The sequence below is a fragment of the Oncorhynchus masou genome, chromosome 26 (genome assembly GCF_036934945.1).
Source record: "Oncorhynchus masou masou isolate Uvic2021 chromosome 26, UVic_Omas_1.1, whole genome shotgun sequence".
Lineage (NCBI taxonomy): Eukaryota > Metazoa > Chordata > Actinopteri > Salmoniformes > Salmonidae > Oncorhynchus > Oncorhynchus masou.
Genome location: NC_088237.1, coordinates 14,224,413 through 14,250,321, shown reverse-complemented (window position 1 = coordinate 14,250,321; position 25,909 = coordinate 14,224,413). Strand labels below are relative to the sequence as shown.

At 43.4% G+C, this 25,909-nt stretch overlaps 2 protein-coding genes across 2 annotated transcripts in view; both read right to left on the bottom strand.

The window, feature by feature from the left end:
* The window catches only part of mpped1 (metallophosphoesterase domain containing 1), a 46,480-nt gene extending 24,629 nt beyond the window's left edge, over positions 1-21,851 (bottom strand). Inside the window, exons 1-4 of the mRNA XM_064938510.1 lie at positions 21,613-21,851; positions 17,598-18,059; positions 16,721-16,902; positions 4,610-4,835 (exon numbers count right to left, since the gene is read on the bottom strand). Of these exons, the coding sequence (XP_064794582.1) occupies positions 4,610-4,835; positions 16,721-16,902; positions 17,598-17,770 (581 nt within the window). The 5' untranslated portion in view covers positions 17,771-18,059; positions 21,613-21,851. The remainder of the gene's footprint in view (positions 1-4,609; positions 4,836-16,720; positions 16,903-17,597; positions 18,060-21,612) is intronic.
* A 1,068-nt stretch (positions 21,852-22,919) lies between these two features.
* Positions 22,920-25,909, bottom strand: part of LOC135515095 (signal peptide, CUB and EGF-like domain-containing protein 1) — a 209,829-nt gene continuing 206,839 nt past the window's right edge. Inside the window, exon 23 of the mRNA XM_064938927.1 lies at positions 22,920-25,867. Within this exon, the coding sequence (XP_064794999.1) occupies positions 25,715-25,867 (153 nt within the window). The 3' untranslated portion in view covers positions 22,920-25,714. The remainder of the gene's footprint in view (positions 25,868-25,909) is intronic.

The window sequence follows — 25,909 nt, the reverse complement described above, 5'->3', positions numbered from 1 at the left end:
TTCTACAAGAAACGCATAGTAATTTGGAAAATGAAGTTATGTGGCAACAGGAGTGGGGGGGGGCAGTGGTGTGTAGTCATAAAAACTCAAAAAGTGGGGGTGTGGCTATCTTGTTCTCAAAAGGGTTTTTGCCTTTGTCATATGAGGTTGAAGAGGTAGTTGAGGGGAGGTTATTAAAAGTTAGAGCAAGGTATGAAAACATCACTATGTGTCTGATAAATGTATATGCCCCAGTGGTGACAGTTGAGAGGGTATGTTTTTTAGAGACATTATCAAATACCATTGAGAAATGTAACAAAGAAGATTATTTATTTATTGCTGGAGATTTTAACTGCACAGTTAGCGATTTAGATAGAAATCACCAAGAACCTCATATAGCCTCAAGGACTTTTTTAAAACGCCTCATTGTAACACATGAACTGTGTGATATTTGGCGGAGTCAACATGGAGGAACAAGGCAGTACACCTGGGCGCATGTGAGAGAGAACATCATCTCTAGATAGGTAGGTTAGATAGGTTTTATGTTTTTGAGCATCAATCTCAGGTCTGTAAATCAAGTGTGATAACCCCAGTGGGATTTTCTGATCATTGTTTAATAACAGAGGTGGTGTTCATTAACGATGTAAAACCCAAAAGCGCATACTGGCATTTTAATATAACTTTATTGAGTGATGCTCACTTCAGGAACTGTTTCAGTTTTTTCTGGGAGAGGTGGAGGTCTCAAAAGGCCAGTTTTGTATCCCTTCAACAGTGGTGGGATATAGGGAAAATCCAGATTCAACAATTTTGTAATCAATACACGAGGAATGTCACCAAGGATATTACCAGATCAATGAAAGCCCTAGAGTTTGAAATAGTGGAACTCATGACGTTGGTTGAGACCACAGGAGATCGAGGCCATACTCAGGCCCTCAAGAGAAGAAAAGCTGCATTGGCAGACCTGCTGGGTATCAGAGCACAGGGGGCATTGGTGAGAAGTAAGTTTCAGGGAATATCTGAAATGGATGCCTCATCCAAATTTTTCTTTGGTTTAGAGAAAAAGAATGGACAAAGAAAAATTATTAATTGTCTCAAATCAGCTGTTGGACAAGAGCTCACTAGCCCTAGTGAAATTAGAAAGAGGGCAGTAGAGTTCTATGCTGAGCTCTACAAGTGTGAGTACAAAGAGGATAAAACAGTGACACAGCAATTCTTTGATGGGCTCCCAAAGGTGGCTGCAGAAGCTCAGGTTGAGCTTGAGCAACCATTGTCTTTGCAGGATTTATACACTGCATTAAAAGGCATGGAAAATGGAAGGGCACCAGGCATTGATGGGCTTCCGTTGACTTTTTAAGTCTTTTTGGGATATGTTGGGAGAGGATTGGTTAGAAGTAGTTAATGATAGTTTAACCGGAGGGTTACTACCAATAAGCTGCAGAAGGGCTGTCCTCACCCTACTGCCCAAAAAGGGTGACCCGAGGGAGGTGAAGAACTGGAGGCCGGTGGCTTTATTGTGCACTGATTATAAGATATTGTCAAAGGCTTTGTCCAACAGGCTGAGGGAGGTGATGGGGCAAATCATACATACGGATCAGTCCTACTGTGTTCCTGGCAGGCAGATAGGGGATAACATTTCTCTGATTCGTGATTTTTTTGGACGTCTCTATGGCTATTGGGTTGGATTTCAATTGATCAGGAAAAGGCATTTGACCGAGTTGAACATCAATATTTATGGCACATGTTTGAGGCGTTTGGGTTCAGCTCTGGTTTTATTGCCATGATAAAGGTGATATATGGTGACATTGAAAGTGTATTGAAAGTTAACGGTGGTTTGAGTGCTCCTTTTAAAGTGTGTAGAGGTATTAGGCAGGGATGTTCTTTGTCAGGAATGTTATATGCCATCACTATAGAGCCACTACTAAATAGCATTAGAAGTCGCATTGCAGGGGTGTGCCTTTCAGAGGATATTCCTCCTATTCGTCTCTCAGCCTATGCTGATGATGTAGTTGTGTTAGTGAAAAAGTGGATAGTGGATAGTTTGAGTCTAATGGCTGATCGTTTTAGGGGAATACCCTCTGCAAAGGTAAATTGGGAAAATAGTTGTGCTTTACAGATTGGAGAATGGTCTGGAGGGATCATGGCTTTGCCAGGGGGGCTAGACTGGTGTAAGGGAGGTTTTAAGTATCTTGGAGTGTACCTAGGAGATGAGGGGACTATGGGAAAAAATTGGAGTGGGGTGGTTGAAATTGTGGAAGGGAGGATGAGGAGATGGCGTTGGTTATTATCTCATATGTCATATAGGGGGCTCACTATTATAGTTAACAATGTGATTGATCTGCACTGTGGCATCGGTTGTCAGTTTTAGAACCACCATCTGGCCTTCTGGCTAAGATACAGGCAATTATTGTGGATTTCTTTTGGGATAAATATCACTGGGTTCCACAAAGTGTTTTGTATTTGTCAAAAGAGGAGGGGGGACAAGGTCTTGTACATCTGGCTAGTAGGGCTGCTGCTTTCCGGTTTCAGTTTATTCAAAGGTTGCTTTATGGACTGGAAAATGTGGTGTGGGGAGGGGTGGCAGGTCTTGTATTACAGCGGGTTGGAGGATTAGGTTTAAAAGTTTTAAGGCTTTATTTCTGGTTGATAGTAGCCAGATTTGTATGGGGCTAGGATTTGGAGGGTTGTTCCGGGTTTTGGGAGATGCCCCCTCCTTATGTTTTTTTTTCCCCATTAAGAGGCCTTCTCAGAGTGTGGATCATAATGAAGGTGTCCGTTTAGAGTTTCTTTTGAACTTTTCTACCACCTTTTGGATTTCATTTTTTGTATTTAAGGAGTGCATTGGCTGTTGGAGGAACCTCTGGTGTATGGGGCAAGACAACTGGATTGTACAACTGCAGCTGTTCCACATTTCTCCAAGATTCTGGTGAAGGGGAAAATCATCACCTTAAAACAGTTAATGGCCATGGCTGGGCCCACCTTAATGGATGGAAGACGGGTGGCAGAACATTTGGGGATGAGGTCGGAAAGGATTGTCGGACAAATGCTGGGGAGCTGCAGGAAGGCTCTGTCAGCGGAAGAATGGGGTTAGTAGCCACAAGAAGAAGGTACAAGATGAAGACGTGTCATTTCCAGGACTAGGGACCAAATATCCCAGAGTCACAAAGAAAGGCTTTATTGCTGGATTTGAGAGGGTTGGAGGAGGTGGGTTTGGATGAGGTGAATGGGAAGGACTTGTATAGGGGGTGTGTCAAGGTGTTGAATAAAGATAAATTGAAAAATAGAAAAGACACTCCATGGAGGGTAAAATTGGGCATTGATGACAAGGTAAAGCCAGCATGGAGAGCACTGTACAAACCACCGTTACAAAAGGGTACTGGTGATATGCAATGGAGGGTTTTACATGGCATCATTGCAGTTAATGCTTTTGTATCTGTTATTAACTCAATGTTAGAGATGGATGTCCTTTTTGTAATATAAGAGAAAACATTTTTCACTGTTTTATGGAGTGTGAGAGGATAAAACCTCTATTGGAAATGCTGGAATCTTTGTTTAAAGCTATAGGGGAGTTTTTCAATAACACTGTTTTTATTTTGGGGTTTCAATATAGTAAACAACAGAAAAGAAAATGTCAAATGTTACATTTTATTTTGGGACAAGCTAAGATGTCAATTTTTCTGAGTAGGAAACATAAGACAGAAACGGGATATGGGCAGGATGTAAGATGTGTTTTTAAAGGATTAGTGAAAGCAAGAATAAAAGTAGATTTTGAGTTCTTTTCAGCTGTAAAAGATCTCCTATTATTTGAGGAGAAGTGGGCCTACGAAGGAGCGCTTTGTTTTGTAGAAGAGGGGAAATTTTATTTTTTTGCTGATGAAATAAGTTGATTGTATATGTTAAGTATTTATTTTTGTTTAGGAATTACATTTGTTGTTTCATTTCTGAAAAGGCAGTGTGTCATTATTTATGTTAACACTTGAGTAAAAAATAAAGGTTTTATAAAAATAAAAAAATAAAAAAAACTCTCTCTCTCTCTCTCTCTCTCTCACCCCTTCTCACTATCTCAACACACCTCAGGCATCTCTCTATAGCGGCTATTCCTCTAACTCAAGGGACCCCACCATCTCAGCAAACCAATTACCTAACACTGGGGGCCCCACACGCACATCCCTCCCAAAAACACACTACCTCTGGGGCCCCTCACCAAAAACACATGGACACACCAAGAACACAAAAACACTGCATCATGGAGCATTGGTCACACACACACACACACACACACACACACACACACACACACACACACACACACACACACACACACACACACACACACACACACACACACACACACACACACACACACACACACACAGCCTGGCGCTGCCCGGGGAGAGAAAACAGGAGAGGAGAGGGAGGGTGAAAAAGAAGAAGGAACCATAGCTAGAAAGGTAACCATGAAAAAAAAGAGCATGGGAGGAAGTGTGTGGAGGGGAGGGTGAGTGAATGACTGACAGGAAAGTAAGTGGAGAGGAAGGACAAAGTGGTTTGATAGAGATTGATAGATAGAAATAGATCAAGTAGTAAGAGTGTTGTCCACTATCAGGTATACTGCAGTTACAGAGTTACCCACCAGGGGGAGCCATAGATGCGGAAGCCGCGTACGGTGACCTCTGAGTCCTGCAGGTAGATACAGTTGGTGAGCAGGGACTGGACGTTCTCATAGTTCTCTGGTTTCAACTTGGAGGCTGATGGGAAGTAGTAGAAGTCCTGCTTGATCAGGTCAGCCATGAACTCCTGGTCAAAGGTCAACTCATGGTTCCCCGCAATCACTATCTTTATGTCGTAGGGCAAGGTGCCTGGGAGGGAGAGGAGAGAAAGGAGAAAATGGACCATCAGTTCAAAAGTAGTCCACACCCATTCAACAAACTTCTACAGGTGCAACAGAGTACAAAAATCCAATGGAAAAAGATCATTAATTGATACGGAATGTCTTTATTTTTGTCTCGTCTGTCATGGGTCATACTAGCTCCAATCCATCTTAGTGTCAACAATCATATTTGTTTTGTTCGTTCTCACAAAGACATCTCTCATCTGACAGTCACAGTTCCAATAATCACAGGTAACAAAGGAATAAGAAAGGAAATATTTCACGGAACCTTCAATACACATTTCATTATTTAGAATTTTAGGGATATAGTAATTTTTAAATTTTTTAGGAATATTGCAAATAACATGATTTTTAGAACTATAGTAAATATCAAACATATTCTATTAGAATAACCATTTTCTACATGAGCCATTGCTAGCATATCTTTATCATAGATGGGCCCTTCATTTAAACCCAGTCAATAATCGTGTACTGTAACTCTTCCTCCTCCTCCTCCTCTAATTGTCTATTCAGAGATGGGCACAGTGGGGACAGTCCATCGATCCGCGTTGCCTGTCCAACACTGTGGCAGGCCAACACACACACATCTACATATCCCCTAATGTTTTCAAAGGGTTGATGAAAAAACCTTGTGAAAACCATGACAAATTTGGGGGTCTTCTTTGTCTACGAGACGTGAGATGCATCGACGTTTGTCAGGTAGCACGGTTGATGGAGACTTCAATCGCTGTGCGTTTTTTTTACAATTACTGCGAGAACGATGTGGCATGCTGTGTGTGTGTGTGTGTGTGTGCGTCGTGCTGCTGAAAAGGAGTAATTAAACTCAGCTTTAGGAGAGGCTGACAACTCAAGAGACGGCTCTGTCACAACAGCCAGTCAGAGAACAGTGACAGCATCCAGAGAGACAGAAGGTGGGGGGGGGGGGGGGTGAGAGAGCTAGCTAGGCTGGATGGAACACATTTTGTTCTTGCATGTAAACTTTATTTATTGGGTTATTGTACAGATAGACATAATGGCAATAAACTGTATATACCTTGATTTGAGTTTTTCTTACTCATAGAAACAACAAAATAAACTAAACCATAAGAATGAACTTACAACATGATTTTTGCACCTGAAAACAAAGGCAAGTTTACATACAGGCATGATTTAACAGCAAACAGTGAACATCACAAAGAAGAGTCACAACTCACTTGTAACAACCATATAAATAGAATGATTATTTTTCTATGGTTCCAATAAATGGTCACAATGTGCAGCCAGAGAAATAGTGGAATATGTACAGTACCATTCCAAGTGTTCCACTGTTCAGAGAAATAGTGGAATATGTACAGTACCATTCCAAGTGTTCCACTGTTCAGAGAAATAGTGGAATATGTACAGTACCATTCCAAGTGTTCCACTGTTCAGAGAAATAGTGGAATGTGTACAGTACCATTCCAAGTGTTCCACTGTTCAGAGAAATAGTGGAATGTGTACAGTACCATTCCAAGTGTTCCACTGTGGAATGGAATGTGTACAGTACCATTCCAAGTGTTCCACTGTTCAGAGAAATAGTGGAATGTGTACAGTACCATTCCAAGTGTTCCACTGTTCAGAGAAATAGTGGAATGTGTACAGTACCATTCCAAGTGTTCCACTGTTCAGAGAAATAGTGGAATGTGTACAGTACCAGTGTTCCACTGTTCAGAGAAAAGAATGTTACCACTGTTCACTGTTCAGAGAAATAGTGGAATGAGAAATAGTTGAATGTGTACAGTACCATTAGTGTTCCATTCAGAGAAATAGTTGAATGTGTACAGTACCATTCCAAGTGTTCCACTGTTCAGAGAAATAGTTGAATGTGTACAGTACCATTCCAAGTGTTCCACTGTTCAGAGAAATAGTTGAATGTGTACAGTACCATTCCAAGTGTTCCACTGTTCAGAGAAATAGTTGAATGTGTACAGTACCATTCCAAGTGTTCCACTGTTTTTTTTTATTTATTTTTTTATTTCACCTTTATTTAACCAGGTAGGCTAGTTGAGAACAAGTTCTCATTTACAACTGCGACCTGGCCAAGATAAAGCATAGCAGTGTGAACAGACAACACAGAGTTACACATGGAGTAAACAATTAACAAGTCAATAACACAGTAAAAAAAAGAAAAAAAGAAGGGGAGTCTCTATACAATGTGTGCAAAAGGCATGAGGAGGTAGGCGAATAATTACAATATTGCAGATTAACACTGGATTGATAAATGATCATGTACAGGTAGAGATATTGGTGTGCAAAAGAGCAGAAAAGTAAATAAATAAAAACTGTGGGGATGAGGTAGGTGAAAATGGGTGGGCTATTTACCAATAGATTATGTACAGCTGCAGCGATCGGTTAGCTGCTCAGATAGCTGATGTTTGAAGTTGGTGAGGGAGATAAAGGTCTCCAACTTCAGCGATTTTTGCAATTCGTTCCAGTCACAGGCAGCAGAGTACTGGAACGAAAGGCGGCCGAATGAGGTGTTGGCTTTAGGGATAATCAGTGAGATACACCTGCTGGAGCGCGTGCGACGGATGGGTGTTGCCATCGTGACCAGTGAACTGAGATAAGGCGGAGCTTTACCTAGCATGGCCTTTTAGACGACCTGGAGCCAGTGGGTCTTGTGACGAATATGTAGCGAGGGCCAGCCGACTAGAGCATACAAGTCGCAGTGGTGGGTAGTATAAGGTGCTTTAGTGACAAAACGGATGGCACTGTGATAAACTGCATCCAGTTTGCTGAGAAGAGTGTTGGAAGCAATTTTGTAGATGACATCGCCGAAGTCGAGGATCGGTAGAATAGTCAGTTTTACTAGGGTAAGCTTGGCAGCGTGAGTGAAGGAGGCTTTGTTACGGAATAGAAAGCCGACTCTTGATTTGATTTTCGATTGGAGATGTTTGATATGGGTCTGGAAGGAGAGTTTGCAGTCTAGCCAGACACCTAGGTACTTATAGGTGTCCACATATTCAAGGTCGGAACCATCCAGTGTGGTGATGCTAGTCGGGCATGCGGGTGCAGGCAGCGATCGGTTGAAAAGCATGCATTTGGTTTTACTAGCGTTTAAGAGCAGTTGGAGGCCACGGAAGGAGTGTTGTATGGCATTGAAGCTCGTTTGGAGGTTAGATAGCACAGTGTCCAATGACGGGCCGAAAGTATATAGAATGGTGTCGTCTGCGTAGAGGTGGATCAGGGAATCGCCCGCAGCAAGAGCAACATCATTGATATATACAGAGAAAAGAGTCGGCCCGAGAATTGAACCCTGTGGCACCCCCATAGAGACTGCCAGAGGACCGGACAGCATGCCCTCCGATTTGACACACTGAACTCTGTCTGCAAAGTAATTGGTGAACCAGGCAAGGCAGTCATCCGAAAAACCGAGGCTACTGAGTCTGCCGATAAGAATATGGTGATTAACAGAGTCGAAAGCCTTGGCAAGGTCGATGAAGACGGCTGCACAGTACTGTCTTTTATCGATTGCGGTTATGATGTCGTTTAGTACCTTGAGTGTGGCTGAGGTGCACCCGTGACCGGCTCGGAAACCAGATTGCATAGCGGAGAAGGTGCGGTGGGATTCGAGATGGTCAGTGACCTGTTTGTTGACTTGGCTTTTGAAGACCTTAGATAGGCAAGGCAGAATGGATATAGGTCTGTAACAGTTTGGGTCCAGGGTGTCTCCCCCTTTGAAGAGGGGGATGACTGCGGCAGCTTTCCAATCCTTGGGGATCTCAGACGATATGAAAGAGAGGTTGAACAGGCTGGTAATAGGGGTTGCGACAATGGCGGCGGATAGTTTCAGAAATAGAGGGTCCAGATTGTCAAGCCCAGCTGATTTATACGGGTCCAGGTTTTGCAGCTCTTTCAGAACATCTGCTATCTGGATTTGGGTAAAGGAGAACCTGGAGAGGCTTGGGCGAGGAGCTGCGGGGGGGCCGGAGCTGTTGGTCGAGGTTGAAGTAGCCAGGCGGAAGGCATGGCCAGCCGTTGAGAAATGCTTGTTGAAGATACAGAGAAATAGCACAATGCCTTAAGTATCTATCTTCATCCTTTACTGACAGACAACCCAAGTGCCTTTTCCAGCCAATAAAAAGTAAATCTTGAAAAAAGTCTTCATAACAGAGCCCCCCCACCAACATGGACTGGCCGGTATTCACACTTCTTTTTTTCCTTTTACCCCCTTTTCTCCCCAAAGTCTTGTTCAGATTCCAACATGGTAGTTTGGCATGGAACGCCGGCTCAGTTTTGTAAAAGAAGTGAGAGAAGAGAAGGAAGTATACTCATGGACGTTGTTTTAAAGAAGAACTTGTGTCCAGACACCTTCCGGAGGCTTTGAGACGCCAAGACCTGCAGCCAGGAGGCTGTTAGGAGCTTCAGTTCATCTGATGACTTAAAGGGACATTTCATGTTCTTCATCACCAGCACCACCCCAACATCAACATATGTGAAAATGGCACGTTTCTATGTTTTGTGTACGTCTTCGGTGTGCATCGTGTGATTTGAACCAATTATGAGTAGGCATTGCCAACTAATTGGTGGATGTCGTCATTGGAAACATTTATCTTCCTCAATGTTTTTTTCCCTAGAAAATGCACCATTTTCACATATGTTGATGTTGTTGGTGGTGCTGGAGATGATGAATGTTGAAATGTCCTTTTAAAGAAGATACGCCTGCAGATACTCCTGTAGCAAGGACACCAGCAGAAGTTGGAACACACAGAACACTCGAAGCCTGATGTCCCATTTGCAGATGATCAGATAGAGGCTGTCAAATAGCCCAGGTTAAAGACGTCGGGATGCGGAGCTCCTTCACAGCAGAGGCCAAAGCATTTAATTGCACCCCTGTGGCGAAGGACTGAGGCAACACCTAGAGTGTCATCGTTTCCCATTTGTCCTATTTCCATTCCCATTTCCTCTGCCGCCTTATCTTGAAACTTTTGAAATGAAGGACCTCTTAACAAAAAACACTGACCCAGTATATAAATTCAATTATGTCTATTTCCCTAGGTAGGATGTAACCGTAAAAAAATCCATCAAATACGTTCACTGGCCCTCAGTTAGGAGTGAAGTTAGGTCGACTGGAGTGAAGCATACCTCGTTCAGTAAACACGCCCCCCGCATCCACCTCCATTAATTCAAGTTTTATGGGTGACATTTTAAAATCATGTTTGGTGAAAGGCTGAATCTGCATATTGTATGGAGAGAATTATGGCCAGGAGCGTTTCCTGACTACATGACCTTACCAGGAAAAACTCCTGGTCCTATGTACTTTATGAACACCACCAGTGATCAAAACACGATGTTCTTCCAATGAGTCAAAGCAGGCCGTGCTTGTCTCTCTTTATCAAACAGAATCTCCATACAGGCACAGTGGAACAATGTATCAACGCTCAAATCACTGTTCCACAATACAGTCACTCTCCCACATCCACAAAGCACACACGTTGGACACAATAACTCACTCAAACACAAAACTACATGAAGAAAGATGAATGCGATGCTTTTGAAAAGAGAAAGGAAGGTAAGAGAGAGGCGACAGAGAGTGAGAAAGAAAGAGGTAGAGAGAGTCTAATCCAAATATGCAGGCAGCAGACCACTGTCTGCTGCTGTTAGCAACCATCTTTTCCCAACTTTTGTCTTAGATTTCAAAAGCCGCTTTCAAGCAACAAATAGTTTAAATTTCCCTGTGAATCACCCGCACAAAGCAGCCAGCATTCTCTGTGTTTCAGTTCAAAAGAAGTAATCAAATAAAAACACATGTACACACACACACACACACAGTAAACCACACTCAAAAACACGCACAACACTTGTCTAAGTCTAAAACTTGTCTAAGCAGCCCTGCACTACATTCTCCTCCCAAGACACACTGCAGTGGCGCCCTCCCTCCCTCCCCTCCATCTTTCTCTCCATCCCTCCCTCTTCCCTCCCTCCCGCCCTCTCCATCTCTCTCTTTCTCTCCATCCCTCCCTCTCTATCCCTCCCTCCCTCCCCCTCTTCCCTCCCTCTCCATCTTTCTCTCCATCCCTCCCTCTCTTCCCTCCCTCCCGCCCTCTCCATCTCTCTCTTTCTCTCCATCCCTCCCTCCCTCCCTCTCTCTATCCCTCAGCCTCCCTTTATCCCTCTCATTTCCTACCTCACTGTCCAGTGTTTGTGTGTGTGGTTTATTACAGACCCAGTGCTAACAGGGTTAGTTAAGGGGAGTGATCTGCTGTCTGAAGGGACCTGTGCTTGACTAGATACAGTGGAATGTGCTCTATACTGGCCTTTACAATAACCCCCAAAATTCTCAATATCCTCGAAGCCGAGGAGGGTGGTTAGTCTGTGTGTCTGTGTGTGAAGCTTCCGGCGCTCCCGCCACCATTGTTCTAGTGTTCCGATGGGTGGTCCTTGCCCTTTGAAGAAGAAAATCCCTGTTTTGACCAAATCCATGGCATGTCGAGGGGGATTACTGCCCTTTGTGTGTGTGTGTCTGTGTGTGTGTGTTGGTGTGTGTGTGTACACGTATTTGTCTGTAAATCCAACTTGTTCTAGCTGCCCATCGACATAACAGTGTGTATCTACCAGTACTTACTAATAATGTCTCCTGCACATTCAATCAAGTCTTTCGATGCCATAACAGCCTAGTAACATTGGTCTGTCTACAGAAGCAATAACTACTGTTTATAAGAAAAAAGACATGTTGAGACTCAACCTGGTTTAGCATTACAACACCCATTCAGTGTGTGTGTGTGTGTGTGTGTGTGTGTGTGTGTGTGTGTCTAATCCCTCCCACCTGAACATGAAGCCATGAGGCAAATACACTCTCCTGTTTAAACACCACCCACACACCGCACTGGCACATACACAATCAAAAAAACACACAGAAACACACAAAAACACAAGCGACTAAGCAAGCAATGCTTCCAAAACACACACTCTGCCCTCACACAGTACATCCCAGTAATCACACACACACATTTCATTTGCACCCGCCACCTAAACGTAAATCCGACAAAGACGGTAACACCATCCCCGGTCTAGTAGGTGGTCTCTGTCGTTCCTCTCACTCTCTCTCTTCATCTCTTGTTTCAGTCTTTCTCTCTTGCTGTTCCACTTCCATACCAAGCCCAGCACATACAGAAGACACAGCATCAAAATAGCAGCCTGTCCTGTTCTTTGTCACACAATGTCACATCAATATTCATCCAGTGAAAAGGGTGATGAGTCAGAATACAGCCAAAGACAGAGATACCCCCACTGGGCACGCATTACACTGAACTCAAAAGTGACTTTATTTTCTTACTAGCTCCGACCTTGCTGATAGCTACTTCATTGAAGAAAAATATACTTACTGTGACTGAGATATGTGGTTATCCAACCTAGCTACACCACAAGACCAAATGTATGTGGACACCTGGTCATTGAACATCTCATTCCAAAATAATGGGCATTAATATGGAGTCGGTCTACCCTTTGCTGCTATAACAACCTCCACTCTTCTGGGAAGGCTTTTCACTAGATGTTGGAACATTGCTGTGGGGACTTGCGTCCGATCAGCCACAAGAGCATTAGTGAGGTCGGGCACTGATGTTGGGCGATTATGCCTGGCTTGCAGTCGGCATTCTAATTCATCTCAAAGGTGTTCGATGGTGTTGAGGTCAGGGCTCTGTGCAGGCCAGTCAAGTTCTTACACACCAATCTCGACAAACTATTTCTGTATGGACCTCACTTTGTGCATGGGGGCATTGTCATGCTGAAACAGGAAAGGGCCTGCTACAAAGTTGGAAGCACAGAATCGTCTAGAATGTAATTGTATACTGTAGCGTTAACATTTCCCTTCACTGGAACTAAGAGGCCTAGCATGAACCATGGAAAACAGCCCTAGACCATTATCCCTGCCCCACCAAACTTTACAGTTGGCACTATGCATTGTGGCAGGTAGCGTTCTCCTGGAATCCGCCAAACCCAGATTTGTCCGTTGAACTGCCAAATGGTGAAGCGTGATTCATCACTCCAGCAAACGTGTTTTCACTGATCCAGAGTCCAATGGTGGCAAACGTTACACCACTCCAGTTGACACTTGGCAATGCCCATGGTGATCTTAGGCATGTGTGCGGCTGCTCAGCCATGGAAACCCATTTCATGAAGCTCTCTTGTTGGAAAGGTGGCATCCTATGATGGTGCCACATTGAAAGTCACTAAGCTCTTCAGTATGGGCCATTCTACTGCCAATGTTTGTCTATGGAGATTGCATGGCTGCGTGCTCGATTTTATACACCTGTCAGCAATGGGTGTGGCTGAAATAGCCGAATCCACTCATTTGAAGGGGTGTCTACATACTTGTATATATAGTGTATCTTAAGATGAATATAGTTTCCAAGATCATTAAAAATACAAACTTTACTTAATTGTAACCGATCTAAAAAGTTAGAGCCAAGCCCCCCTCATCATCCACACATCTGCAAACTACCCCAATTTACCATAGGCATGCGCCAGTGTCAGCACCCGCAACATAGCTCTGAGCTCCGTACACCTCACCCCCTGCATCTGATGCTCCCTGGCATTCCACACTGCCACTTTCACCTGCCCCAACAAGTAATTACCTAGACAGTCCCTCCAACTGTTGACTACACTAAATGTAGGTCCCTTCCAATGTATACCAGCCCCCCTGGACATAGAAACAACAAGTGCTGCACTGTCTCCTCCTCCCCACTGATGGATCAAGGTGAGAGAGAGAGAGAAGCCTGTGAAGAGAAAGACAGCACTCATGAAATGTTTATGATTGTATTTTCTATTACTGAGCTAAGGAGAGGGTTGGGGAGGGGTCATGAAGTGGACACAGAGTGCCTACACGGCAATCACATCATAGGAGTCAGCCATCTATTATTCAGGAGAAAAGGGGAGCAGAGGGGAACAGGTGCTAAATAAAGAGCAGTGCCATAGACACAGGAGTCTCTGAACTCTACAACCCAGAGAGACAGCCAGAGACACAGAGAGAGACACAGAGACACAGAGAGAGACACAGAAAGAGACACAGAGAGACACCCAGAGAGACACACAGAGAGAGAGACACAGAGAGAGACCCAGAGACATCCAGAGACACAGAGAATCACCCAGAGACACAGAGAGAAAGACACAGGGACACAGAGAGAGATACCCAGAGACACAGAGAGAGACACGCAGACAGACACACAGAGACACACATAGAGACACAGATAGAGACACAGACAGAGACACAGACAGACACAGACAGACACACAGACACACACACACAGAGAAACACACAGAGACGCACAGAGAGAAAGAGAGAGACACAGAAACACAGAGAGAGATACCGAGAGACACAGAGAGACACAGAGAGACAGACCCAGAGAGAGAGACACAGAGAGAGAGACACAGAGAGAGGGGGAGAGACAGAGAGAGAGAGACACAGAGAGAGACACAAACAGAGATACAGAGAGACACAGAGAGACAGAAAGAGAGATAGAGACAGAGAGAGACAGAGAGAGAGAGACACACAGAGACAGAGAGACACACAGAGAGACAGAGAGACACACAGAGCCACAGAGAGAGAGACAGAGAGACAAGAGAGAGACAGAGATATGGGAAGATGTGCAAATACAGAGTAAAAGACCAAGGTAGAGATAGAAACAAGGGAAATAAGAGTTAAAGAGCAAAAGAGAAGGAAAGAAAGGAATGGACAAGGGAATAAAGAGAAGTGAGAGAGAAAAGAGGAGAATAGAGCAGAAAGTTAAGAATGAAAGCAGCTCCACTCTTGACCCCTGTTGGACCCAGAAGCACAATGAGATCCATATTTAACCAGCGATGGAGGGCAGGCGGCATCACAGAGAACATCTACTACTGGATACAGGCCCCGCTCAGCGACCCTTCTCCATCACACGATGAATGAAGACACCACTGGAATCTAAAGCAGAACCTTCTTTCTCATATCCACACGCAGGGACATTATGCACACATGCACTGCAACGTCACCCATGACTTAATGCATAGTACAGGTTCATCATATGGTTTGCGTCTTCTGTGTAATTTTTCTAATCTGTATTGATTCATACTGGGCTGTGAAGTCTTAGCAGCATCAGTGTGTGTGTGTGTGAGTACACTGTGTTATAAGCATTGAAAGCTGATCAAAGAGAGTGTTATTGGAAAGAATTGGACTGAAGTGGTGCTGTATATCCTCTCTGTGTCTACCTCTCGCCTTCTACCTATTCTCTCTCCCCTCTCGGAATCTCTTCATCCCATCTCCTTTTCCAGTTAATCTGACACAAATCATGATTACATGCCCTACCACCAAACCAGGTCTTTCTTAGAATCCACAAAAGTTATTTTCACTAAAACAACAAGACCTCTGTCTTCTGGGTCTCAAGGGACCAAAGCTGAGGATAACCAGCTAAAGATAGACCTTCCATGGGATGAAGTTCAACTCTACCTCCCCATCTTCCCCGCTGTCTTCTACAGTCCTCACCCCTTCTCCCCCCCCCTTTCTCCTCATCTCCTGCAGTGTGCACCAGCTCTGACAAAGCCTTGAGCCCCTGCCAGAAGAACCGGGAGGAGCCTTCCTGCTAAAAATACTGAGAGAAGGGAGGGAGCTGCCACGATGCCAAGAGGAGAGAGAAAAAAAGAGACCCATATCTTCATAAAAGGAGGGAGAGATAGAGGAAGGGATAGAAGAAAAAGGGAGGGAACCAGACAAAAGAAAAGACAGAAGTAAAGAAAGAAAGAAAGAGAAGACAGACTTTCCGACAAAGGAAGAGAGGAAAGAGAGGACGGTTGGAATGAGTGTGTTCACCTGGCCATATGACAGTGTTTCCCTGCAGTGTGTTTTTGTACCGAGGTTCATCAGGTAGAATGAAAGCCTAATGCTGAGGCCAATGCTGAGCTCTCACTGGAGCCAGACTGCAGACACAAAGCAGCATGAGCTATACATTCATCCAGAGAGAGCGAGAGAGAGCGAGCGAGACAGAGACAGATAGAGAAAAAGAGATAGAGAATGGAACAGGAGAAGAATACAGATTATAAATATTTATACGAACGAGCGGGAGAGAAAGACAGCTACAGGAAAAGGAAAAAGAGAGAAACTTCATAAGGCACACCGGGCGCGTTTGGCGGGTTTTATCTTCCGAGCAGTCTCTCCCGCCAGTCGAGGCGTGGGGCGAGCAGGTTTTCAGCTCGCGCTCCCCGTCGACGAGCCTTGGGGGGGCTGAGCTGCCATCCCGTCTCCCTCTTCTTCCCCCCTCGAGCTTCATCCTTATCCCTCTGCTCTCCACCCCCTCTCCTCCCCATCGCAAAGAGACAGGCGCTGGAAATAGGAATCCCTGCAGCACGCTGGCTGGGGCAGCACACGGCTAATAGTTGCAATGTTCTGGTTCTTACAAGATCTCTTAGAGTTAACGTTGGGTTCATGTTTTATGAAGACAGTAACAGTAACGTGTGCCAACTATAATGTCACTGCTCTAAGTATTGAACATGAACAGAGTGAGTAGTTTCTTCTCTGTTTCATCTTTTTATCTCTTTTCATCAGGTATCCCTCCATCCATGACATATTTTCTTTGACGTTGAGTGAAAAACACATTTTCTAATTTAATTTGTGCGTAATACATAGAAATATTTTCACTGGTGGCACTGGATTTTGAGTAAGCTAAAAACACTTAAACTCTTGAGAACTGGCTCTTCTCAATGTCCATTTCTCATTTCACTTCAACAGCAATAAACAAGGAAGAAAAATAATTCAAATAAGATCTATCACATTTGAAAATAAATTGTGCACCATTTTAAAAAACAAAAATTTGTAGTACTAAACTTTGACGTGGTGTGATGTTGCTTAATGTGATTGGTCAGTCTTACCTAGCCAATCGTTGAACTTCTTGACCTCAGAGGGCAGGCCCAGCTCTGTGAAGTCTCCAGCATGGATGAACACGTCACCGTAAGGCATCTGAATGGCGTCCGTACGGGAGTGGGTGTCTGAGATACACACAAAACGGGTGTAACCTGGCGGTTTGGGAGTGTCATGGGGCAGGGGGTCCACCCTAAAGTAGAGAGAGAACGATGGAGAGTGAGAGAGAGAGAGAGAGAGAGAGAGAGAAAAGTGTGAGAAAGACCATGGGAAAGATAAACAATGGGAAGTCTCAAAATGAAGAAGCAGAGTTGCAGTGTTAATGTAGGCTGGATCCGTATCCATCACCATCCCTTATAGAAAGTTTAAAAAAAGAGAGAGAGAAAAAGAGATAAATTAAAAGAGGGAAAAACCTGTGAGAGGTCAGCCACAACAAAGGCGAAGGAATGGTAGAAAAAAGAAAGAAAAGCACAGATAGAGAGAGGAGTCCTGTGGGAGTTTCCGTGAGTGTGCAGCAGCCCCAGAGAGTCTCCAGAGGGAGAAGGGAGCTGGTGAATAACAGTGGCCCACTTTAGTGAGCTCTCCTCCAGGTACACAGCAAGCCCTCAACACTCCAACATCACACAGAGACCGAAAGAAGGAAAGAGAGACAGAGAGAAATGGAATGAGAGAGCAAATAACAGCATGCAGAGGATGGGTCTCAAAGAAAAAGAAAGAGGGAGAAAGGGGAGAGACAGGAATAGAGGAGGGCTTGGGAACAGAGATAGACAGAGACCAGGTGTCTGAACATATGTAGTGTGTATCTGTATGCCAGCTTATGTGTATGTACATGTATATCTGCAGGGGTGTGCGTCTGCCTGACTGCATGCGTGTATGTGTTCTACTTACATGTGTACGTGCGGGGGCTGGAAGCGTCCCTGGTTGATGTTGTAGAAGGTGAAGGCCTGGGTGGGGTTGGTGCTATATTCATCCACCTCCACGGCTGCCCTGCCTGCTGCCCGCTGGGCCTGGGACTGCTGCTGCCGCCGCGCAGCCATGATCTCTGACAGGGTGAAGGCCATGCTTCTGGAGCCTGGGCCTGGGCCGCTACTGGGCTGGGGAAGAGGTGGGTTGGGCTGGGGCTGACCCACTCTGGGCTGGCCTGGGGTAGACGTGGTCTGGCCTGGGCTGGAGGTGGCCTGGTCCTGGCACACACAGTAGTTAGGACTGGGAGTGAGGCCTGCTGGTGCGGTCAGGGTTGCGGGTTGGCTCACCAGAGAGGCCCTCTGTCACAGCTTGGCCCACCTCGGAGAAACTTTGCTGGGTTGCTGAGCGAGCATGTCCCCCCTCCACCTCAGTGTCCCCCTACTCCTACACAAACAGAGAACAGAACCACTGAGTGGGAATGCACAGTTAAGACTGTAAATAAAACACTATCCACCAAAGCAACATAACCCAACCCCTAAGAGCATCTACGGCTTTTACACTGTCAAGCAGATATCACATTTACTACTGCCTTTAAATTACAGCTCCGCTTCTGGGATTCTAGTCGGATTTCATACGGATCCTGAAAGATGGTGAGATGGTGAGGGAGGGATGTACGGGGAAAGGAGGGTGATCATTTGGGGATGAGTGGGGGAGCTGGATTTATCCTGGATTGTGCTGCTATGTCAGTGTGGCACCTCATTCATGTGAAAACGGCCACACACCATTTCATAATTACACACACTTAACACCATGACTCACATAGGCATACTCTTGTGTGTGTCCATGCATGTATATATGTGTGTGTGTGTGTGTGTGTGGCAGTGCCAGAAGTCCTCACACTGAGTGAATGAGAGCAGAAGGATGCATTGGCAGATGCTGAGAGCATGGTACACAGTGAGGATAGAAGAGGATTACACTGGGACTAGGAACAAAGGGAACGGGCCATATTAACATGAACAGGACCTTGACTACAGGACGAATGATGAAGAAAGATGTAGCAGAGAACATGGTGAAGAGGGACGGTTTGATAAATGAATAGGCGTGAGGTGGAATTGATTGATGCACTCTCTTCTTTGGCACAGATGACAGACACTCAGATTTAACGACTGTGAGAAGCAGTCCCATAAAATTGTGCGACAATGTTCCTTCGTTTCACTCGTAGGCTATTCCACGCCCTGGTACGGACACACACCATTAGTCATGTATGTTGGTTAGATTCTATATGCTGTGTAAAAATGGACTGTGTATGTGTATGTATATATATGTGTGTGTAGGCTACAAGTCCTGTTGACAGGTTATGACTGATGCCTACAAGGCTATAGCATACAGCACTGAGTGTGCACGTCTGGCTCAATTTGAATTTGACAAGGCATTGGCAGCATTCACACCTGTCCCATGCTAGCATAGTGATAGAGGGACACAGCCATTATATGAGAACCACTCTGTCAAATGAATAGAACAAACATGACAAAATCTAAATTTGACAAAGTTATTCGCATCTGATTAATAAGACGATCAAGAGCCACTTCCAAGCAACCTCACATAAACAAGCAGTTGATTTGTCTCTCTAATTGAGACATTTAATTTGACGGTTTGGTTTCTTGTTTTCACAATAATTGTCATTCATTTGAATTTTGTCCAGTTATCTGACTAAATCTTACTAAACTAAATTGCAAACAAATCAAATCAGATATAATGTCAAGCCTTTATTCTTGGGTGTTAGCCTACTTCAGAAGGCTATTTTGTGTCGTTTAGTAGAGCATAGTCAACAAAACACAAAGGCATGGAGATTAAATAGTTGTCTTTGTCTTTCTTAATGTTAATAATATTGTAAATAGTTCAAATGAAAACTATATATGTAAGACATTGCTTTTTTGGTATTAGTTGTATTTAGGACCCTAAATAAACTCTCACCAACCACTTGAAATTTGATCGTGACATTGACCAGATAGATATAGACTATGCAGCATTCCGTGGTTCTTTATGGCTTTGACCAGATAGATATAGGATATGTAGCTGAGTGAATGAGAGCAGCAGAAGGGTGCATTGGTACTAAGACTGGTTCCGTTGCCGTCGGGGGATTTGGGCATGGTGGTTCTGCTATTTGGATCTAGCATCAAACACAGAGAAATGTTTTACATTGCCTTCAGAAATTATTCATATACCCTTGATTTATTCCACATTTTGTTGTGTTACTGCCTTAATTCAAATACCCCATAATCACAAAGTGAAAACATGTTTTTAGAAATGTTTCCAAATTTACACCCTGAGTGAATACTTTGTAGAAGCCCCTTTGGCAGCGATTATTTTGTAAATTTTTATTTAAACTTTATTTAACTAAACAAGTCAGTTCAGAACAAATTCTTATTTACAATAACGGCCGAGCAAAATCCAAAAGGCCTCCTGCTGGGACGTGGGCCTGGGATTAATATATAAATACAATATAAATATAGGACAAAACACATATCACAACAAGCGAGACAACACAACACTCACAGACTACAGCTTTGAGTCTTTCTGGGCTTTCCACACCTGGATCGGGCTACATTTGCCCATTATTCTTTTCAAAATGGTTGTTGATCATTGCTAGACAAACATTTTCAGGTCTTGCCATAGATTTTCAAGTAGATTTAAGTCAAAACTGTAACTCGGCCACTCAGGAACATTCATTGTACTCTTGGTAAGCTCTATTACGTTTATTTTTTTATCCTGAAAAACTCCTGTCTTAAACAATTACAATCATACCCATAACATGATGCAGCCACAACTATGCTTGAAAATATGGAGAGTGGTACTCAGATATGTGTTGTATTGGATTTGCCCCAAACATAACACTTTGTATTCCGGACAAAAAGTGAATTACTTTGCCACATTTTTCAGTATTGCCTTGTTCCAAACACGATGCATGTTTTGGAATATGTTTATTCTGTACAGGCTTCTGTCTTTTTGCACTGTCAATTAGGTTAGTATTGTGGAGTAACTACAATGTTGTTGCGCCATCCTCAGTTTTCTCCTATCACAGCCATTCAACTCTGTAACTGTTTTAAAGTCCCCATTGGCCTCATGGGTAGAAATCCCTGAGCAGTTTCCTTCCTCTCCGGCAACTGAGTTTGTTAGGAAGGATGTCCATATATTTGTAGTGACTGGGTGTATTGATACACCATCCAAAGTGTAATTAATAACTTCACCATTCTCAAAAGTATATTCAATGTCTTTTTTTACCCATCTACCAATAGGTGTCCTTCTTTGCAAGGCATTGGAAAACCTCCCTGGTCTTTGTGGTTTAATCAGTGTTTGAAATTCACTGCTTGACTGAGGGACCTTACAGATAGTTGTATGTGTGGGATACAGAGATGAGGTAGTCATTCAACAATAATGTTAAACACTATTACTGCACACAGAGTGAGCCCATGCAACTTATTATGTGACTTGTTAAGGAAATTTACTCCTGCATTTATTTAGGCTTTCCATAAGAAAGGAGTTGACTAATTATTGACTCTAGACATTTCAGCTTTTCATTTTTTATTAATTTGTAAAAATGTCGAAAAACATATTTCCACGTTGACATTATGGGGTATTGTGTGTAGACCAGTGCTCCCCCAAAACATCTAGTTAATCAATTTTAAACTCAGGCTGTAACAACATGTGTAAAAAGTCAAGTGGTGTGAATACTTTCTGAATTCACTGTACATCATGAAAGCATTCTGGTGGACAACCTAACACAGAGAAGAGAGTGATCCACATCTTGGACTAGATATACTAGACATTAGGCTACGTGAAGTAAAACACATTTCCGACAGAAAAAAAATACACATTAGAATAGAATTGAAATCCAAAATCTGTTTCGGATTGTCATCCTACTAACCCTGTAGCCTGCGACACAAAACATTGGCAACACCAATTTGCACGCAAGCAGACAACGCCGCACCAAACCTACCTGGGTTCGCCCAGTCTCCCGGTCGGATGAGCTGAGCCTGTCCGGTTAGGGATGAACCAGTGAAGTCCCGTGGGTCTGATAGAGGAGCGGACGGCGGAGCAGCGAGCGAGCTGCGCTGGTCGGTTTGAAAGTGCAGCGCGTGGTGCTCCGGTTTGCGCTTTGGCTCTTGCAGAAACACTTCATCTCCCGCCTCTTGTGCTGAATGTGCTCGAGCTCTGTGTATTCCCGCCTCTCCCTGATATGTTCTGGAGCCTTCTGTTGGATGAACAGCTCAATGTGCGAAGGGGAGGTCTGAGCACAAATCAATTCATGTCTGACAGACAGTTTGAGCTGTACAATATCAAGAGATTCGTTTCTGTTTTTTCTATAATTTCATCTACCACAGATGCAGAATTAAACTGCATTTCTTTAAGACCAATGTAGAACCATCGATGTGGTGATAAATGACATACATTTTACTTTATATTTTCACATCTGGCCTAGTTTCATCCTTACCATAGCCCTGTGTTTCTCAAACCACTTCTGGATTAGTTTACCCCAGCCAGTTCCACTGACTTTTATGTATTGTAGTACAAGTACACTTGAGTCAAGTTGGTCAACTAATCATTAGGCTATTTGAATCAGGTGTGCTAGTTATGGAATAATGCAAGATGACATGATGGATGTCTGCAACCCAACTGACCTTGGCTTCAGGGGAACATTTAATTATTTTCAAAAGATTACAGTTGCAAAAAAATACTATGAAAACGTATTCTTATTCATAGCCGATGTCGTTATAATTTGTGTAAATGCGCCACTGCCTGGTTAAACATTTGTTGCCTATTACTAAACTCAACTACTCTTGAAAACATAATTTAAAATAAGAAGCTAAAGTCAATGAAAAACAAACTAGATGTCCTCAATCTAAACTCTGATTTAATTAATGAATTAATACACAATGAACTTTAAAAATGGATGCCGGTGCCGAAAGAGAAATATTGTAAGAAAATAGGAGAGGCATGAAGATAAGGCCTTATCTACACATGTGCCACTCTCTCATTTGCCTGGAGATTCTCAGCGTTGATAACGTCCTGTAAAGTTCAAAAGAAATCACCAGATTTGGCTGTCAGACTCATTTAATGCTGCAGCTACTGTGAGAAACAACAATGCTAACTTGTGGCTGTGATGTGAATTCAGCCAGCTACATTTTCAGGAAACAGATTTCGGTGTGTGTAAGGTGCCCTGCAGTCACCCATGGAGACAAAAGATGCTAGATAATATGGAAAAGTGCAAAGTAAAGTGTAGCAAGGGAAGATCACAGAGCATGGTGGAGTTGTTTTTCTGCTACTGTTTATTTGAATTTGTTCTTTACTGGATTTTCATGGACCAAACAATGGCAAAACACTGTGAAACATTTTCTCTCTTTGGGTACAACCGACTAACACAAACATTAAAATTATCCCTCTATAAAATGGACTAAAGTACCTACATACAATATCTCTCTTTCTCCACCTCGATCTCACAAGCTACTCACACACTGACTCACGCTGTCTCACTCTCTCACACACATACACAGAACATGTACTCTTTCTATATCACACGGTCTCTCACACACACACACACACACACACACACACACACACACACACACACACACACACGCACACACACACGCACACACAATAGAATACATTCTCAGGAAAAGTCAATCATAAAAAAATGTTGCATTTCATACCGATTTTCATCATCATCATCATCATCAAACACACTAAACGCCCAAAACATCCCTCAACAGAAAGTGGGTGCACTGTACCAACATTAGCTACATCTCTGCAGGCAACAACCATTTTGAGTGGACTGAGTGGACAAACACCGTGGTTGTATCTGAAAACATTAGCTGTCAAATCCATGCTTCCTCCACCCTTGTTAGCTCAATTCCACTCAAAGCTCATTGGAGGAGAGTTTGCAAGGTCCCTCCCCCTGGACCACCTTTGTTTTGACGAGTAGTAACATTTTCTGACACAACTCTACACACAACAGTGGGGGTTACGATTAGACTGGAATGAACAGGTCCTGGATCAGTGCTAGGGCACAAAGCAGACTTTATGAATGAATGATTATTTCTGGTCCCATATCAGTGGCCTTCAGTATATGGCCTATAGTTTAGAAGATACAAGCCATATAATTATGCTTATCATCCTTGTGTCCAGCACAAATAATTTAAGTTGTTTATAACCGTGTAGTAGCGGTGTATTAGCAGTTTAATAGGTCTGTAATAGATGTGCTGTATAGGCAATTATAAACTGGGTGGTTTGAGCCCTGAATGCTGACTGGCTGACAGCCGTGGTTTATCAGACCATATACCACGGGTATGACAGATTTTTTGTTGTTGTACTGCTGTAATTACGTTGGTAACCAGTTTATAACAGCAATAAGGCACCTCGGGGGTTTGTGATATATGGCCAATATACCACGGCTAAGGGCCTTATTGCTTAAACGGACTCTGCTGGGAGAGTGCTACAAGGGGGAGAACAATGAAAGTGTATTTTGTCAGAACATTTGACTAGTTGAGGTCAGTTGGGGCGCTTTCTGGGTTATGGTTACAGTTGCAAGTGCTATGTACATACAGATACTCTCATAGACATCACAATACTTTCAAACAGACCTCTGTCTCTCTGCTACTACATTCACCTCCAAATCAACAGTCTCGTCATCATACAATACATATTTTCTCCACTTGCATTGTGCAGAAATATAAACAAACTAACATATTTGTTACAGATATTAAATCAACAGTCTAGGTTGATGACTTACATAAACTGGGAGAAGTCCAAATAGGACGGATTAAGAGTGGACACTCGTAAAAAGCAGGTGGTTTTGAGTGTGCACTTAGTGCCATCATATAAGAAGCTTTACACAAAACACCCCTTTTCTCTGGCAGCTAGTCAGGAGAGTCTTAAAGGGATGAGGCAGAGTTAGGAGAAGGGAGCACACCCACAACTAAAATAGTAGGGGGTCGTTAAGGACATTTCCCTTTAAATGATTACTTACTGGCAATACTGCTTTTCAGGCCAAATGGGTGGATTTGATGGTGTCTGTCTAAACAATTGAACGCAGGGGGTTTTTGTGGTGAGAACAAAACGGGACATATTTTTGTCTCTCTCTTTGCTACAACCAAGGCAATACATTTCTATACAACACAAAACATAAGGAAAAATGTAACTTAGATTTTTTTTCTACAGTTCACAATATAAAATTCAAGTGCAATTAAAGTTCCAAATATTAGTTACATCACATACATTACTCTCTATAGCAACGACTGTTACTTGCAGGTAGTTTTTTCATCTTGTTATATATCTTTAAAGAAAAGTGACTTTTTGGAAAATCAAACTTATTTGTTCACTGTACTCAGTTTGAGGTGGAATGGTCTGGGATACCGAAATCAGAACTGCCTTTATTTCCCATGTGAAAATGTTGATGCAGAATATGATATAAGTGCACCAATCATTTTTGTTTGTGCACACCAGGGGCCTTTTAAAATAACAAAATAAAGATACATCTATGTACCTGCGTGTGACATCACTCTCGCACACCATCTGCGTGCACATCTACGTGCACATACGTATGTTCACACAAACACAAATATACATACGTACATACATACACATACATTTTACTTGTAGCCAACATGTCTGTACGTACATATATATCAAACATCCATGTTGTGGGCTTCTGCAAGTTCTAACACATATAAATATAACCAAAACAACAACAACAACACAAAAACAAACCAAACCAGAAGTACAGGGGAAAAGCTGGAAAGTTAAAACGAGGACTGCAGGGGGGAAAAAAAAACAAAAGAGGGAGAGACGTTTCTCTGTTCCTGTGCTGTTCCTGTGCGATTCAGGAGGAACTCTGGGTAGGGTTGGGGGTGTAAGAGAAGTGTTTCAGAGTAGAGGGTGTAGAAGAGAGGGATAGATTGGTGTAGGGGTATAGACGTAGGGATTAGAAGACACATGGGGATGTTGACAGGGTAAGGACGTAGGTGAAGGGTCGGGAGGAGTAGATGGTGGAAAGGGGGAGTAGGGTAAGCGTCTGGGTAACAGACAGGGGGCGTAGCAGCTTATTTGTATGGCCGAAGGAACCGTGAGACTTTGGAGCGCAGCAGTTTGATGAATGAGCGGGGGAACATGTCTTTGGACTCCTGTGCCGTGTACCTGAAGTAGTTCTGGGGGTGAGCCAGAACATCAAACAGGGCTTTGATCAGTTTTTTATCCTGCAGGGAGGAGAGGGGGAGGGAGAGACAGAGAGCGGGAGT